This window comes from Natator depressus, chromosome 9 (genome assembly GCF_965152275.1).
Source record: "Natator depressus isolate rNatDep1 chromosome 9, rNatDep2.hap1, whole genome shotgun sequence".
Lineage (NCBI taxonomy): Eukaryota > Metazoa > Chordata > Testudines > Cheloniidae > Natator > Natator depressus.
The window spans coordinates 34,406,944-34,422,065 of NC_134242.1; the positions used below are offsets into that span (position 1 = coordinate 34,406,944).

Genomic DNA, 15,122 nt, shown 5'->3' on the forward strand with positions numbered 1-15,122 from the left:
AACTCTATTGTCTCTCTGCAAATTTGTGTACGCAGAGTCAATCCCTTACCTCTCTCTAAAAGTGCAAAGTTTCAAATAGATCTGGACAAGGAGAAGAAGTCTGGAGATAAATGTGAGAAGGGAGGGACAGGCACTAGAAACAAAAGTGAAACTGTTTGAGCAGCATATTCCAGAAGTCTTGAGGTCTTTCTGAGTGTAGCCTTCATTGACTTGAAATCTACCATACCATTCTCTCACTAGAAGGGAAAACCTGTAATGGCAGCAGGCCGTAAAAGAGATCCAGTTTGGGAATAAGAATGATTCAGGAAATATATGTTTGGTGACTATGTTTTAAAGAAAGTCACACCAGTGAACTGGTGGAAGTCATTTAAGCACTTAAGCACTAAGATTGGATTCAGAGACTGTTGAAGTGATAATCTCACTTTTAACAACAGTAGCTTCTTCTGCTGGTGGACAAAGAATATTTTCTTCCTTTGGACTAATTCATTCCAAATTGAGAAATCATTTGGGACCTGAAAAAGCAGGAAAGCTTGTTTTTCTTTTCCAGATTATGAACAAACAGGAAAATGAAGGGGAAGACAACATTTTAAGTTTCTCATGTTGACCTGGCTGACATAGTCGATTTAATTTTTTTTTTTAAATATTTCATTTACGTATTTTAGTTTAAAATAATTCTAACAAAAACAAACCTGATTTTAAAAAAAGTGAATGTTTAACTAAATTAAAAAATTCATATGCTTGTTTTGTTAAAATATTATATGTTTGCTGTTGAAGAAAAAAAATCCAGAATACATAACGTTGTTTTAGTTAAATAAAAAAATTTAAATGTCTGTCTGGTGATGGTCTCCTCCTAATACAGCACGGCAAGAAAATCCTCCAAATATTAATGATTAACCTGTTGAATTGGAGATAGTTCACCTCCCAGAGACTTCGTAGATATCTGCTTCAATTACCTTTGGTAAATGAAATAACCAAACAATCATTCATTTTCTGATATTGCTGTAAAACTAATCTGAAAAGATAAATCACTTAAAAATGTATAGTGTGTACCTTCTAAAAATGAAACCTACATCTGTCTCTGAGTTGTGAAGAATATGTATTAAGGTTATAACAACCAACAAGAATGCACTTTTATGTAGACATCCATGATTAAATTGAGTCTTCCTGACTCATGATTTAAATCAAATCCACCCTGGTAAAAAGAATGACTTAGAACTGAAAGTCTTTCAGTCTTAATTATGAAGTTACTACTGTGACACTAATGTCTAAACCAACTTCAGAACAGCAAAGAGAACCTTAAGTTAAAGGTTGTCAGCTGGACAATCACTTTTTCCTCTAATAATGTTGTACTTGCTAGTAACATCTAGAATGACTATGGGAGAAAGAATTTAGCAAACCAGTTCTTAATATTTTTTAGTTTGTTTATTTTGTGCACATGGCAGCACTTTGTGTATTGCTATTTTACTGATTCCCCAAATAGGTAGTTTCTCCCTCACTGAAACATCAACAGGTAAGATGAACAGATATACTTTTTTAAAAAAATCCCAACCATTCTATATAAAGGGTACTCTGTTGGAACCTGGATTCTTTTTTTTCAAATTAGTCATTATAAAAAGATTCAGATTGACAGGTAAAATTTTCAGAAGTGGCCAAGTGATGTAGGAGCTTAAATCCTATAGGACTTTAGCATCTTTTACATTTTATTCAAAGCACAAACATTCCAAAAGTGTAGTATTCGACTGCAATATCAATAGACAGTAACCACAACAACATAAAAGTAAAGTCACTACCAAAATATTTTTCAAAGTGACTGTCTGAAATATTGGTCATTATATTACTAAACATACAATTTATAAATATTTCAAACTTTGTTTTACTTATAGTGTTCTCCACGCCATCAACAGCAGCCAGAGGGAGGTTAAGTATATTTATTTACTGAACTACCTCTGAATTATTTCTTGTGTTTCTTTCAGGGTCATCCTGGTCACTTAGGTGCTCAAGGTCCAATTGGATCTTTGGGATGTACAGGGCCAGATGGTTTGCAAGGAGAAAAAGGAGAGAGAGGTGAGAATGGGCTGCCTGGGCCCGCTGGAGAAAAGGGTGATAAGGTAGGAAATGCCATGGGAAGGTCTTTTTTAGTATGTAAAATATAACGGTGAATATTGCAAAATGAAACAAATCAAGAACAATAAAAGCCTTTACTGAATGTTAAAATTACATGGACATCTCCTGTTCTTACTCATGCAAAACTTCCACTGAAATCAGTTGTAGAGCTGCCTGAGAAAGAACTGCAGAATTTTGCCCCAAGTTATTAAATTGAAGTTGGCAGTAAAAACGTTAAAATTCAGGGGTCTAAGTGTCCATTTGATATGTCCCACCTCACTCACATTAGCATCAAGGTGGTTACGTGCACATATGTGGGGGAAGAATAGAACTTTAAAATAGTACTATACAATAGGCACAACTTTGCCACCTTTGGTTATGGTGGGTAATGGAATCATAAATGGTGCCTTTTATTATAATTCAGCCTTTGGTTTTACATAGTTCTATAATCCTTGAACCTTTACCCTGGCTTTCACTTGTCTAATTCCATTGACACCAGTGTCAGTGAGATCAGAATTTAGCTTCTTTTGTACAACTCCACTAAAATATATTGATCCTCCTCTGGAGCCAATAGAAGTTGTGCCATTGATATAAGTGGGAGCAGAAGCCAGCCTCTAATATGACACATGCTATTATTTTACACATTATGGCTAAATTCATTTTTGAGTAATCCCTTGTGCTTTAATGGATGAAATTGGCCCTAAGAATTTAATATTGTCCCCCAGTACCATTTGTGGCATTCATAGCTATCATTGATCATTGTTCAAGATACACTAGCTAGATAACCTCAGGTGGAGTCTGTCCACTTTATATCAGAGATACAGAGTGGGTGAGGTATATCTTTTATTGGACCAATTTCTATTGGTGAGAGAGAGAAGTTTTCAAGCTACACAGAGCTCTTTTTCAGGTCTGGGAAAGGTAGTCAGAGTATCACAGCTAAATACAAGGTGTTTTACCATAACTGGCCACTTGACCTTGAATGGTCTCTTACCATATGTGTTAACTATTTATGCTAAACAATCTGTTCCACCTTGTATTTAGCTGTGACACTCTGAATATCTTTCCCAGACCTGAAGAAGAGCTCTGTGTAGCTCAAAAGCTTGTCTCTCTCACCAGCAAAAGTTGGTCGAATAAAAGATATTACCTCACCCATCTTGTTTCTCTAATATCCTGGGATCAACACAGCTACAGCAACACTGCAGACATCTTATGTAGCCATTTATCCTGCAGTGAGATCTTAAATTCATGATTCAAATGTGACTATTTCCTGATAGTTTTTGACCTAATTTTACAGCACCACATCCTCATGTTGTCCTCAGTTTTTAAGTATTCTCAAAGAACAAAATTGTAAAAGTGATTTATTTATTTTTTTAGGGCCCAACAGGAGTCCCAGGATTTCCTGGTTTAGATGGTGTGCCTGTAAGTACACTGCCAATATTGTGTTATAAAGATTACAGTTCGTCTGAACCCATAGGGAACTATTTTAACAGATTACCTAAATAATCAGATATGGTTAGTTTTATACCCTTCGTTACTATATCACCTGGAGAGCTGTACATGTTGTACATGTGTGAAAAACAAAGTAAACCATTATGACATTTAGTATTGATAATACTTCACACTTTACATGTTTTCCAAAAGACAGTACAAACCAACTAATTAAATCCATTAACACCTCTTTGAGGTAAGTAAATATTATTACCATTTTACAGAGGGGGGATTGGAGATAGAGAGGTTAACAGAGACTTGCCCAAATCCATGCAGCATGGAAATGCCAATGCCAGGATTAAAAACAAGTAGTTTCTGGCCCTAGTCTCTAAAGTAGACCACACGGCTTCTGAATATTCTTAAAATAGCAAAAAGGATCCCAAAGTAGTAGTTCTTTTTCTGTTGAAACATTTTGAGCGCTGTGCAGCAGTCCGTACTCAAATAAAAATCCCATTGAAACCAACTGAGGGGAGGGATAGCTCAATGGTTTGAGCATTGGCCTGCTAAACCCAGGGTTGTGAGTTCAATCCTTGAGGGGGCCATTTAGGGATCTGGGGGAAAAAATTGGGGATTGGTCCTGCTTTGAGCAGGGGGTTGGACTAGGTGACCTCCTGAGGTCCCTTCCAACCCTGATATTCTATGATTCAGTGGGAGATCTTCTGAATAGGAACTATAGATCTGAATACCTCAGTATTAAGGTAGACAGAAATACAGCTTTGTGTACAAGCTGTCATATATAAATGGAAGTGAAAGGACAGGATGCTCTATTAAATCAATATTTTGAAAATGATTTTTTATTAGAGTTAAATCCTGGGAGGCCCTTTATGACTACAAAAGTGGAAATAGTGCACTTTGGATGTTCACGTAGGCCAGGAAGCAGAAATCCTGTGGAGGGGATCTCTGATTCATTTGTGCTCTGTGTTTGCTCTCCATATCTGTCCATGTAGTTGGGATTGTTTCTAGAGGAGCTGTAAAAGACATGACTCCGTAAGATCAAAATCTATCATAGAGAAGACAACAGGGTTGTGTCTGCTAGAGTTGTCTGGAAAATAGAAATCCCTTTCCATGAAAAATTGCATGTTTGGGAAAAAAATTATCCTGAATCAGGACGAAAAGACAAAGATGCAAAATTTTTCACAGGAAAGGATTTTTTAAAAATTATTGTTTCAGAAGCACTAAAATGGGAATTTTTTTTTATTTGCCAGCTTCCTGCTTGGAAGGTTCTTCTTCCAGACAACAATCTTCCAGGTTGGCAGCCGAGGAGTAGTCATTTCAGTTTTTGCAATGGAAAACCTAACTTTTTTTTGGCAAAACTGACATTTTCATTTGACAATTTTTAATTTTGCCCAAAAGGCATTTTCAGTTGGAAAATTATTCTGATGGAAAATTCCCAACCAACCTCACTGTCCACTACTCTCCCATTCCTATAATAGTGAATGGTCAGTGCATTGGGGGTTGGAAAATCAGTTCCTCCATCCCACAATTAGTGTGTGGATTTTCCTGAGCTCACAGTATGTTTGACTCAAGTTGTGCCGTATTTTCGTGAATTGCACCCTAACAGTAAAAAAGGGCCTAGCTAGTTTGGGATGACCTTAGTGTAGGTCATTCACAAGGAATAAAACCTTTGCATGTTTATCCAAATGTGGTAGCTCTTTATTGCTTCCAGAAGGAATTTACTCTCAGAGAGCTTGATTTTGCTTCCAGTGAAGGAAAAACTTTTGTTATTGATTCTAATGAGAGCAGCATCCAGCCTAATTCTCTGACTCATCCAGCAGAGCTACTATGCATTAAAGAAGAGAATGTAAGAGGTATCAGACCAAAAACTCTAGTTTCAGATTACAGCCCCTTTGAGCCTATTGCTAGGTGTAAGGAAAATTCTCATAGATCTCAGTGGGAGGCTTTTCCACTGTAAAGAGTGTAGAAGTGAGATATGTGGGTGATCCTCTGTCCTCTGGGTTACCAGTGTCACTGTGGTGTTTAGACAAAACCTGAACCTAAATAACCATGCCATCTTTACATGTAATTAAACCCTCACTAGGGATATCCTGGAGTTGAAGGGTCCAGGGGCAAACCTGGCTTGGATGGCTGCAATGGTTCAAGAGGAGATCCTGGATTTCCAGGAGAGACAGGGTGTGTTGGACCAAGAGGCTCATTTGTAAGTTATGAGCTTTATTATATCTATTTAAACTTTCTCTCCATGTTAACACCTTTCAAAATTAAAGGGGCATTAGGCTTATGACTCTGAGTACCTGAGCTCATGTCCTGACTCGGCCATCTTCTACACTGCACCTTTTATGAGGTGCTGACTGGGCTTCCCACTCCTCCTGTTAGCTTCAGCGAAGTGGAGGGTGTTCAGCACCTTGCAGGATCTGGTGTTAGGTTAAAGATGAAATTAAGTTTGCTAACCCTTAAACTGAAGTTCTGCAGTACTTGGTCACACGAGAACTCCTTCAAGCTCAGGGAATGCAGTTGTGTCTGGCCTTTATGCAGGGAAAGTTCCCTACGCTACACGCCACTGGTGTTATAGCATAGAGAGCTGTGTAGGAAACATACTTGCATATATACCCACACCCTTCAAGTGTGCCTTTTCTCTACTTGCCTAAGCTATGCCTCACCGGCTACACTACCGTTTATACCCATGTTAGGGGGACTGCACGGATATGTACTCCATATGCCGCTGAAAGAAGCATGCCGTGTAGACATACCTTGAGACACACACAAGCACCTTGTGCTCCCGTGCAATAGCCAGCCACAGGCTGGCCCCAAGGTATATTTTATAAAACTGAAATATTTAAAATTACCTCTAAGATGGTTAGCTTTTCCCTCTGAAAACAGAAAGTGTGTCTGAATTAAAATTGGTCCAATATTTTAATACTGGCTAAAGCAGATTAATAACTCAGAACCAGATCTTCAGTTGGTGGAAACTGGTATAGCTCCAGTGACTGCAATGGAACTATGCTGATTTACGCCAGCCAAGGATCTGACCCACAGTGTTTGACCTTTTGCAAAAACATGGAATGGCTACCAGGTCATTAGGTTAAGGGCTGCTCTAAATTTTCTAAACTAAACAATAAACAGTTCTGGATGTTATGCTAAAGTCTAACACATTTAACCGAAGGTACTTGGTTGATCACCGTGTGTAAGCATTAAACTACTTGAAAGACATTAGAGGTCACCCTGTTTGCTGTATTTGAGCCTTAGTTTAATAGAAAGGTCATCTGCGGGAAGATGCAATGAACTGATTAATCTGTGTCAAAATTAGTACTGTGCTGTTAGCGCCATTTCTGAAAATTACGCTATGGCCTTATTATTGTTTGTAATCCAGGACTGCCCCATGACATGGCTAGTACTGCTTACACGAATAGCCTGAGGCCCTGACTCAGCAAGTTACTAATGCACATGCCTAACTTTAAGCATGTGAGCAGTCCTATTGAAACCAGTGAAACTATTCAGATGCTTAAAGTTAGGCATGTACTTAAGTTCCTTGCTGAATCCAGGCCTAAGAAAACAAGCAATATACAAGCCGAAGGATAAGGCAGAGGAATAAAATATGATCCAAATACAATAATTAACCCTCCCTACATTTCTGGTGGTGTAGTTTTAATAGGCTGCAAAAAGCCATCAGCTCACAATTTGATAAAAATCTAACCCACTACATCTTTCAGAACAATAGAATAACTTCTGTTCAACATGGTAACGGTAGCTGCTAGGAAATCTCTGACTGTACTTTGGCTCATGGACTAGACTCTCACCGACAAGAAGTAGAGGGATGAAATAAAAGAAAAAGTGAGACATGGAACAAAATTATAGCCTGAATCTAGCTGGTTCAAGGAAATCTGAGCCTTTGCAGACCTATCACTCCCAGCATATAAAAGAACATAAAACAACAGACACGCAGCCTTGGATCCAAACTAAAATACCAACACCAATAAATTGGGCTTTCTAGGAAAACATGACAAAGTCGGAGCAAATGTCTTAATTATCTGCTTGAGTATAATAATGCCACATCGAGCTCTGTATATAGTGTGACTCCAATTTACTAACTGATTTATTGCGCCAAATACCAACTTGATTACCTACTACCAGTATCACAATGGGCTGTTAATTTCCCTGATACTTCCTGTTTACGTCATTTTCGTGTATAATTTCCTATATTAATTAAATACATGTTAATTACACTTATATTAAATATATACCTATTATTGTCCCTTTAAATCACAAATAAATGGTTGGAAAAATTAAAGGAAGGGTTGACAACATAAAATCCTAGCTTAAGTAGCTGAAAAGGTGACAAGATTCATTTAATAAAAATAGTTTGTTGTACAAAGAAATCAAACTCAAAATTTGTTTAGAGACATAAATGTAAATAAGTCAGAGGTAAATATAGCTTTCAGTGGGACAGTTGCAGAAAAGCCTCTGTTTGATAGGTCCATTCTGCTACAGCAACATTTTTCAAAGGTCAGGTTGTCGCGGCATGTCAGGCACTGGGTCGCTCTGGTCAGCACTGCCGACTGGGACATTAAAAATCCCGTAGGCGCTGCTGCCCAGCTAAGGCCGGCTAGTGCCGAGCTGTTCCGACACCGCTCTGCACCCCGGAAGCGGCCAGCAGCGGGTCCGGCTTCCAGGCAGGGGGCCACAGGGCTCCGCATGTTGCCCCCGCTGCAAGCACCACCCGGCCAATGAGAGCTGGGGGCAGGAGGGGCATTGCCTGCAGGCGAGAGTCGCGCAGAGCTGCTTGGGCACCTCTGTCTAGGAGCCGGACCTGCTGCTGGCTGTTTCAGGAACGCAACGCAGTCCGCGGTGCCAGGACAGGCGGGAAGCCTGACTCTGCACTCCGGCTGCGCCGCTGACCGGGAGCTGCCGGAAGTAAGTCCGCGCCCCAATTCCTTGCCTCAGCCCTGAGCCCCCCTCCAAACCCAGAACCCCTTCCTGCACCCCAAAATGCTCATCTGCGGCCACACCCCAGAGCCTGTCCTCCCAGCCCTGAGTCCCCCCCCCACTGCAAACCTGGAGCCCCTTCTGCACCCAAACTCCTCATCCCCAGCCGCACCCCAGAGCCTGCACGCCCAGCCCAGAGCCATGATCCCCTGCCCCAGCCCTGAGCCCCCCCAAACCCGGAGCCACTCCTGCACCCCAAACCCCTGGTTTGAATTTCTAGGAAAGGTAAAGAACTTACATGCCAGTAGCCACTGTGTCCACTGAAATTAAATATGGCTGGGAGGTATAGAGAGTATTAATGCCGTCAAAACTGAGAAGTTATCACTGAAACTGTACAGTAGCTTAAGAGTATCAGAGGACAGATCATAATGTTATTACAGAACATAATATAATTTTTAATTACTGACTGATTTTTCAGGGTGTTCTTGGGCAAAAAGGAGAAAAAGGAAACTCTGCATATATTTCAGATTTCATTAGAGGTGCTCCAGTAAGTATATTATTGTGGAAATAATCATAAAATGTAGGAAAACATGTATAGCAAATGTAAGTATTCTAATAACTTCAAATTGTTTAATAAAAGCTAATTTATCTCTTTTTAAAACAGAAATTAAATGCAAATATGTTAACTGCAGTATACAGATTGAGATATTAATTGCCCTAAAGGCAGGAAATTCCCACAACAGCTATACATTGCCCCCAAAGTCTCTAGGGACATATAGACAGGCATTAAAATTAACATTGTATTCAGTAATGGAAGATTCTACAAATGTACAAAAGAAGCGGAATTAGGGTTACTGTGGGACACAGAACTTCAAATTGCCATGGACAATAGAGGATAATATGGACCTAGAGCCAAACACTTGTTGAATTTTGGGGCTGATGGGTAACACAATTGGCATAGTGAGTTCACATAACACATGGATGAAGGCTTTGTAGCTGCTTCTCTCAGTAAGATGCCTTTGTGCTCCCTGATTGCTTCCAGTTAGTGCTTGCTGCTGATTGCAGGTTTGGTTTAATATGCATCTGCTTCCTGCACACCACATCCACTTGGGGGGTATCATTATCATTGTTTCTAACAGTGCATACAATGTACTAGGTCCTTTTCAAACATAAAGGAAGGCATGGACTCTGCCACAAAAGAGGTTATACTGTGGCTCCCATCCTGCAAACACTTATGCACAAAGTAACTTTACTTGCCTTTGCAGGATTGGGATCTAAAAGACAGAGGAGAGAGAGAGAGAGATGGAGGTTCAGGGAAAGGGGAACAGCAAACCGGTAGGATACTGATAAGCAAAGCAGTAAGGTACTGGGATTGGCTACATCATGATAATGCAAAATTTTAACAATGCTTTAAAAGAAAAAACAAACTTATGAGCATATTCTTAACTGGTGTAAATATAGTTCCACTAACGTCAGTGGAGCTATGCCGATTTATACCAGTTGAAGATCCAGACCTTTATATCTCAAGATGTATAAACTAATCCATCACTGCCCTACAACCAGGACAAAACTCCCACTGAATTCAGTGGAGCAGAGCAGACATATAGCGAGTGCTCTGCTATGGTAGTCATGCACATCTCTTGGTGGACTCACTCTCTGGAGGGATGTTGCCCTGATGCTTGAAGATAGGAAGAATGTTTCCTTCTCTCTTCCATTCTCTCACACAGCGGTACACCAGAATGCAGGCTGTGGCTCATTTCTTTTGCATTTAATCTTCAATTCATCTGGAGTTAGACTAATAGTAAAAACTTTACTTAACCCTATGTTTAAATGTAGGGGATTTTGCTAACTTGAATACAGTACAGTGAAACTGTTGAGCGAAGTGCTGGAGCTTCCATGCTTTATCACTAATTCATTTTTCATGCATGCAGTTTGGGAGTATTTTTATGATTTAAAGTAAAATCAAATCAACAAAAGTATAATCAAATACATGACTTCAGCTACTCTCCTATGAGCTGTTCCCTGTTTTAGAGACTCATAGGTGCATCTGTATCTGAAGTCAGTTATTGTTTTTATGTATTTTCTTTATTATTGGACATTTTTGTGTTTTCATAAAGGCTTTCTCCCTTAATGTTCCCTCATTCCTTTTGGATGATCCGGTACTGACATCATAATCCTGTACTAATGACACTAGTCTGTTGCCCTGGAAATTATTATGTTGTCACTATTCGTCACTGTGTCTTAACTTTGATATCAAAAAGAAAATTTGGGCTTGAGGAAGCCAGTCTTCCTTTAAAATACTAAAAGCTTTAGTATGTAGATAACATTATAAAATTTATTAGAAAAATTCTCTGCAAAATATTTAAATGTATGTCAGTAGTTAAATTATATGTTTAAATGTTGTGATATCAAGTTCTTTAAACCCAAAGCTTGATGTCATTTATATGATGATTTCTATATGATGAAAAATCACGTGTTGGCTCATAATTCTGTGGTAAAGTGAAAGTGTGATCCTTTATTTAGAAAAATACTTTTCATTCCAGGGAGCAAGAGGTGAACCAGGCCCCCCTGGCACACCTGTAAGTATCTTTCTGCCGCTCACATATATGCTTGATCGTTTTGAACAACATACTGTAGCATGAGTACATTACTGCCATGTATTAAGAGTGAGTAATCCTTACTTATGAATGGTTTCATTGAAAACGTAGTAGTGAATGATAGTAGGAGAGAGAAAGACAACAGCTTTTAGCCTGATTTGCCTTCACTATTACCACCCATACACGAGAGATTAAAGATAGTGTAGGAAAAGCAGAAGATGACAGAGTGTATCATGAGTGAGGCTCAAGCTGATGTGATTGGAGGGTGCTAGGTGGCTTCACTGTTGGAGCACACAATAGTAGGTGCAAGAGGACAAAAGTCACAAGAACAGATGAGCAGGCCAACATAGCCAGGTCAGATTCACCATCACTGGCCGTGAGGAACAGAAGCAGACATTGCCCGTGCTTCCCACATTGCATGTGGTTTTGGTCCAGTGGATTTGCAGGGTACTGACCAACTGATGCCCCATCACATTCACAAGCCACAGGAAATCTCTGTGACAAGCACGCCGTGGATGGCAGATCCTCACTGTGTGGGGCTGCTGGGTCTTCCCAGAGTGCACCGAGCGCCTTGGAATTTGGCCATAAAAATAAAATCCCAAATGAAATATTTTCTATTTTTTTTGTTAAGCAGTCCTCCTCCCTATAGCTCAGGGACCCTCTTTTTTTATATCCCAAGGGCTATAGCATCTCCAGTGCTTTGGTAACCTGAGCTTAATTCTTTTCAACATGCTATTATTTATATACATGACTAGTATGTGCTAGAGAGACTAGTGTGTACTGGATGAGGTAATACCTTTTATTGGACCAACTTTTGCTGGTGAGAGAGACAAGCTTTCAAGCTACACAGAGCTCTTCTTCAGGTCTGGGAAAGGTAGTCAGAGTGTCACAGCTAAATACGAGGTGGAACAGATTGTTGGGCATAAATAAACACATTTTGTAAGAGATCATTCAACGTGAAGTGGTCCGTTAATATCTCTGCAGTCATTTGGCAAAAAAGAGGGGTTACTGGGATATAGATTGTTGTAATAAGCCATCAATCCATTGTCTTTAAGACTTTTTTTTTTTTTTTTTACTGTCTAGCAAAGTTATGAATTTAAGCTCCCAAACTCATCTTTTGAAAGTGTTATGCAAGTTTCCTTTGAGGTTGAGGACTGAGAGGTCAGATAAGGAGTGATCATTTTGTGAATCTGTTCCACCTTGTATTTAGCTCTGACACTCTTACCACCTTTCCCAGACCTGAAGAAGACCTCTGTGTAGCTTGAAAGATTGTCTTTCTCACCAACAGATGTTGGTCCAATAAAAGATATTACCTCACCCACCTTGTCTTTCTGATGTCTTGGGATCAACACGGCTACAAGACCACCGCAAACAACAATAGTCTATACTAGTATAACTGTCTAATAGTTATAGTATATATAATGTACTATATACTACTATACATAGCGTCTATACTGCATGACCTAGAAATTGTTCTAGAACATCAGTCAAATGGGAATAGAGAGGCTGCCAGTTGTATATGACTGGAATAGTGCCAATGGGCCGTAGATGGAGTCCAAGTGATATAGGCAATTAGGAGCTTAATGAGAGTTTGGAGCCACTATGTGACACGTTGAGCAATTCTGTGCGAGGAAGAAATTAAGATGCTAGTGTTTTCACAAACAAATACATCTTTTCTCCTCTTTTTCAGGGAGCTAGGGGGCTAAGGGGCCCACATGGATTGCCAGGTCAACCAGGCTTGCAGGTAAGACTGGCACTGTTCTATAATACTGCATTTTGACATTATATATAAATGCTTGTTCACTCATCTAAAAAGTTCAGCCCCAGTGTAAATTCAAGCCTAGACATTTCCTATAAGGCAGTTAATTAAAGGGCCTGATTCTGCCTGGCCCTTACACAGGTCTGCAGTGGGGGAATGAGAATACAAGGACCCTTCCACAAGCTTGTGCACACACATGTACGGTCCACGCATAATTCCAATCCTTGGGCACAGAAAAGTGCTGGTAATGCTCTCTCCCAACTCCTTCCCTGCAACCAAAGCCCTGAAGGAGACAGAGAAGATATGGAGCCAGAGCTCCACTCCACTAAGGGTAGACAAGTGGAGCCAGGGAGGGATTGCACAATCCCATGGGGAGGTGAGGCAATAGGCACACAGCCTGTGCACCTCAGGTGAGCTCTGAGAGAAATTTTGCCTCCAGGTGTTCCCAATAAAGTGTTGCAGCTCTGGATCATGCTCAGTGAAAAGCTTTGCTTTCAAGTCAGAATATTAAGTTGTTTGACTCTCTTTTTTTAAAGGGAGCTCCGGGCCTTCCTGGTTTGCAAGGTGAACAGGTTAGTGTCTGCTTTCCATGGGGTTGGTACAGTTTCAGTGAAATATATATTTATGCTGATATTTAAAGCATTTGACTATTTCTGTTAGCAAAGTTTCAAAAACTTTAATTGTTAAATTATTTTTCAAGCATTTTTGTGATTATTTTTACTCACCATCGCTAGTTTTGATCTTTTTCATTAGGGCAATCCAGGTACTGGAGTGGATGGACAAAAAGGGGAGCCGGTAAGCAAACAGTTAGTGGTATTAAAGGTGGCCTGGATGTAGAATTAAATATATATATGCCTAGGAAAATACATAGTCCTTATAGCTTTACTTAGTATACAGTTACTATGGTTAGTTACAGATGTTCATATAGCTTTACTTATGAGACAATCCCTCCAGCCCTGCCCTGATCCTGCACAGAGATCCATATAGGCAGACTGTGACACCTGCTTGAAGTCTGGGGGGTGGGGGAGAGGAAAAAACAAGGGGAAATAGGTTACCTTGCATAATGACTTAGCCACTCCCAGTCTCTATTCAAGCCTAAGTTAATTGTATCCAATTTGCAAATGAATTCCAATTCAACAGTTTCTCGCTGGAGTCTGGATTTGAAGTTTTTTTGTTTTAATATTGCAACCTTTAGGTCTGAGATCGAGTGACCAGAGAGATTGAAGTCCATCGGTGATCTTCCTGATAACACTATCCTGGCCACTATGGATGTAGAAGCCCTCTACACCAACATTCCACACAAAGATGGACTACAAGCCGTCAAGAACACTATCCCCGATAATGTCACGGCTAACCTGGTGGCTGAACTTTGTGACTTTGTCCTTACCCATAACTATTTTACATTTGGGGACAATGTATACCTTCAGATCAGCGGCACTGCTATGGGTACCCGCATGGCCCCACAGTATGCCAACATTTTTATGGCTGACTTAGAACAACGCTTCCTCAGCTCTCGTCCCCTAACGCCCCTACTCTACTTGCGCTATATTGATGACATCTTCATCATCTGGACCCATGGAAAAGAAGCCCTTGAGGAATTCCACCATGATTTCAACAATTTCCATCCCACCATCAACCTCAGCCTGGTCCAGTCCACACAAGAGATCCACTTCCTGGACACTACAGTGCTAATAAATGATGGTCACATAAACACCACCCTATACTGGAAACCTACTGACCTCTATTCCTACCTACGTGCCTCCAGCTTTCACCCTGACCGCACCACACGATCCATCGTCTACAGCCAAGCTCTGCAATACAACCGCATTTGCTCCAACCCCTCAGACAGAGACAAACACCTACAAGATCTCTATCAAGCATTCTTACAACCACAATACCCACCTGCGGAAGTGAAGAAACAGATTGATAGAGCCAGAAGAGTTCCCAGAAGTCACCTACTACAGGACAGGCCTAACAAAGAAAATAACAGAACGCCACTAGCCGTCACCTTCAGCCCCCAACTAAAACCCCTCCAACGCATTATTAGGGATCTACAACCTATCCTGAAGGATGACCCAACACGCTCACAAATCTTGGGAGACAGGCCAGTCCTTGCCTACAGACAGCCCCCCAACCTGAAGCAAATACTCACCAGCAACCACATACCACACAACAGAACCACTAACCCAGGAACCTATCCTTGCAACAAAGTCCGTTGCCAACTGTGCCCACATATCTATTCAGGGGACACCATCACAGGGCCTAATAACATCAGCCACACTATCAGAGGCTCGTTC

General features: G+C 40.4%; 1 protein-coding gene across 1 annotated transcript in view; it reads left to right on the forward strand.

Annotated features, from left to right (window-relative positions):
- COL4A4 (collagen type IV alpha 4 chain) overlaps window positions 1-15,122 on the forward strand; it is a 128,224-nt gene that overhangs the window by 43,366 nt on the left and 69,736 nt on the right. The window contains exons 4-11 of the mRNA XM_074963897.1: window positions 1,974-2,108; window positions 3,478-3,522; window positions 5,630-5,746; window positions 8,948-9,016; window positions 11,013-11,048; window positions 12,757-12,810; window positions 13,362-13,397; window positions 13,579-13,620. Of these exons, the coding sequence (XP_074819998.1) occupies window positions 1,974-2,108; window positions 3,478-3,522; window positions 5,630-5,746; window positions 8,948-9,016; window positions 11,013-11,048; window positions 12,757-12,810; window positions 13,362-13,397; window positions 13,579-13,620 (534 nt within the window). The remainder of the gene's footprint in view (window positions 1-1,973; window positions 2,109-3,477; window positions 3,523-5,629; window positions 5,747-8,947; window positions 9,017-11,012; window positions 11,049-12,756; window positions 12,811-13,361; window positions 13,398-13,578; window positions 13,621-15,122) is intronic.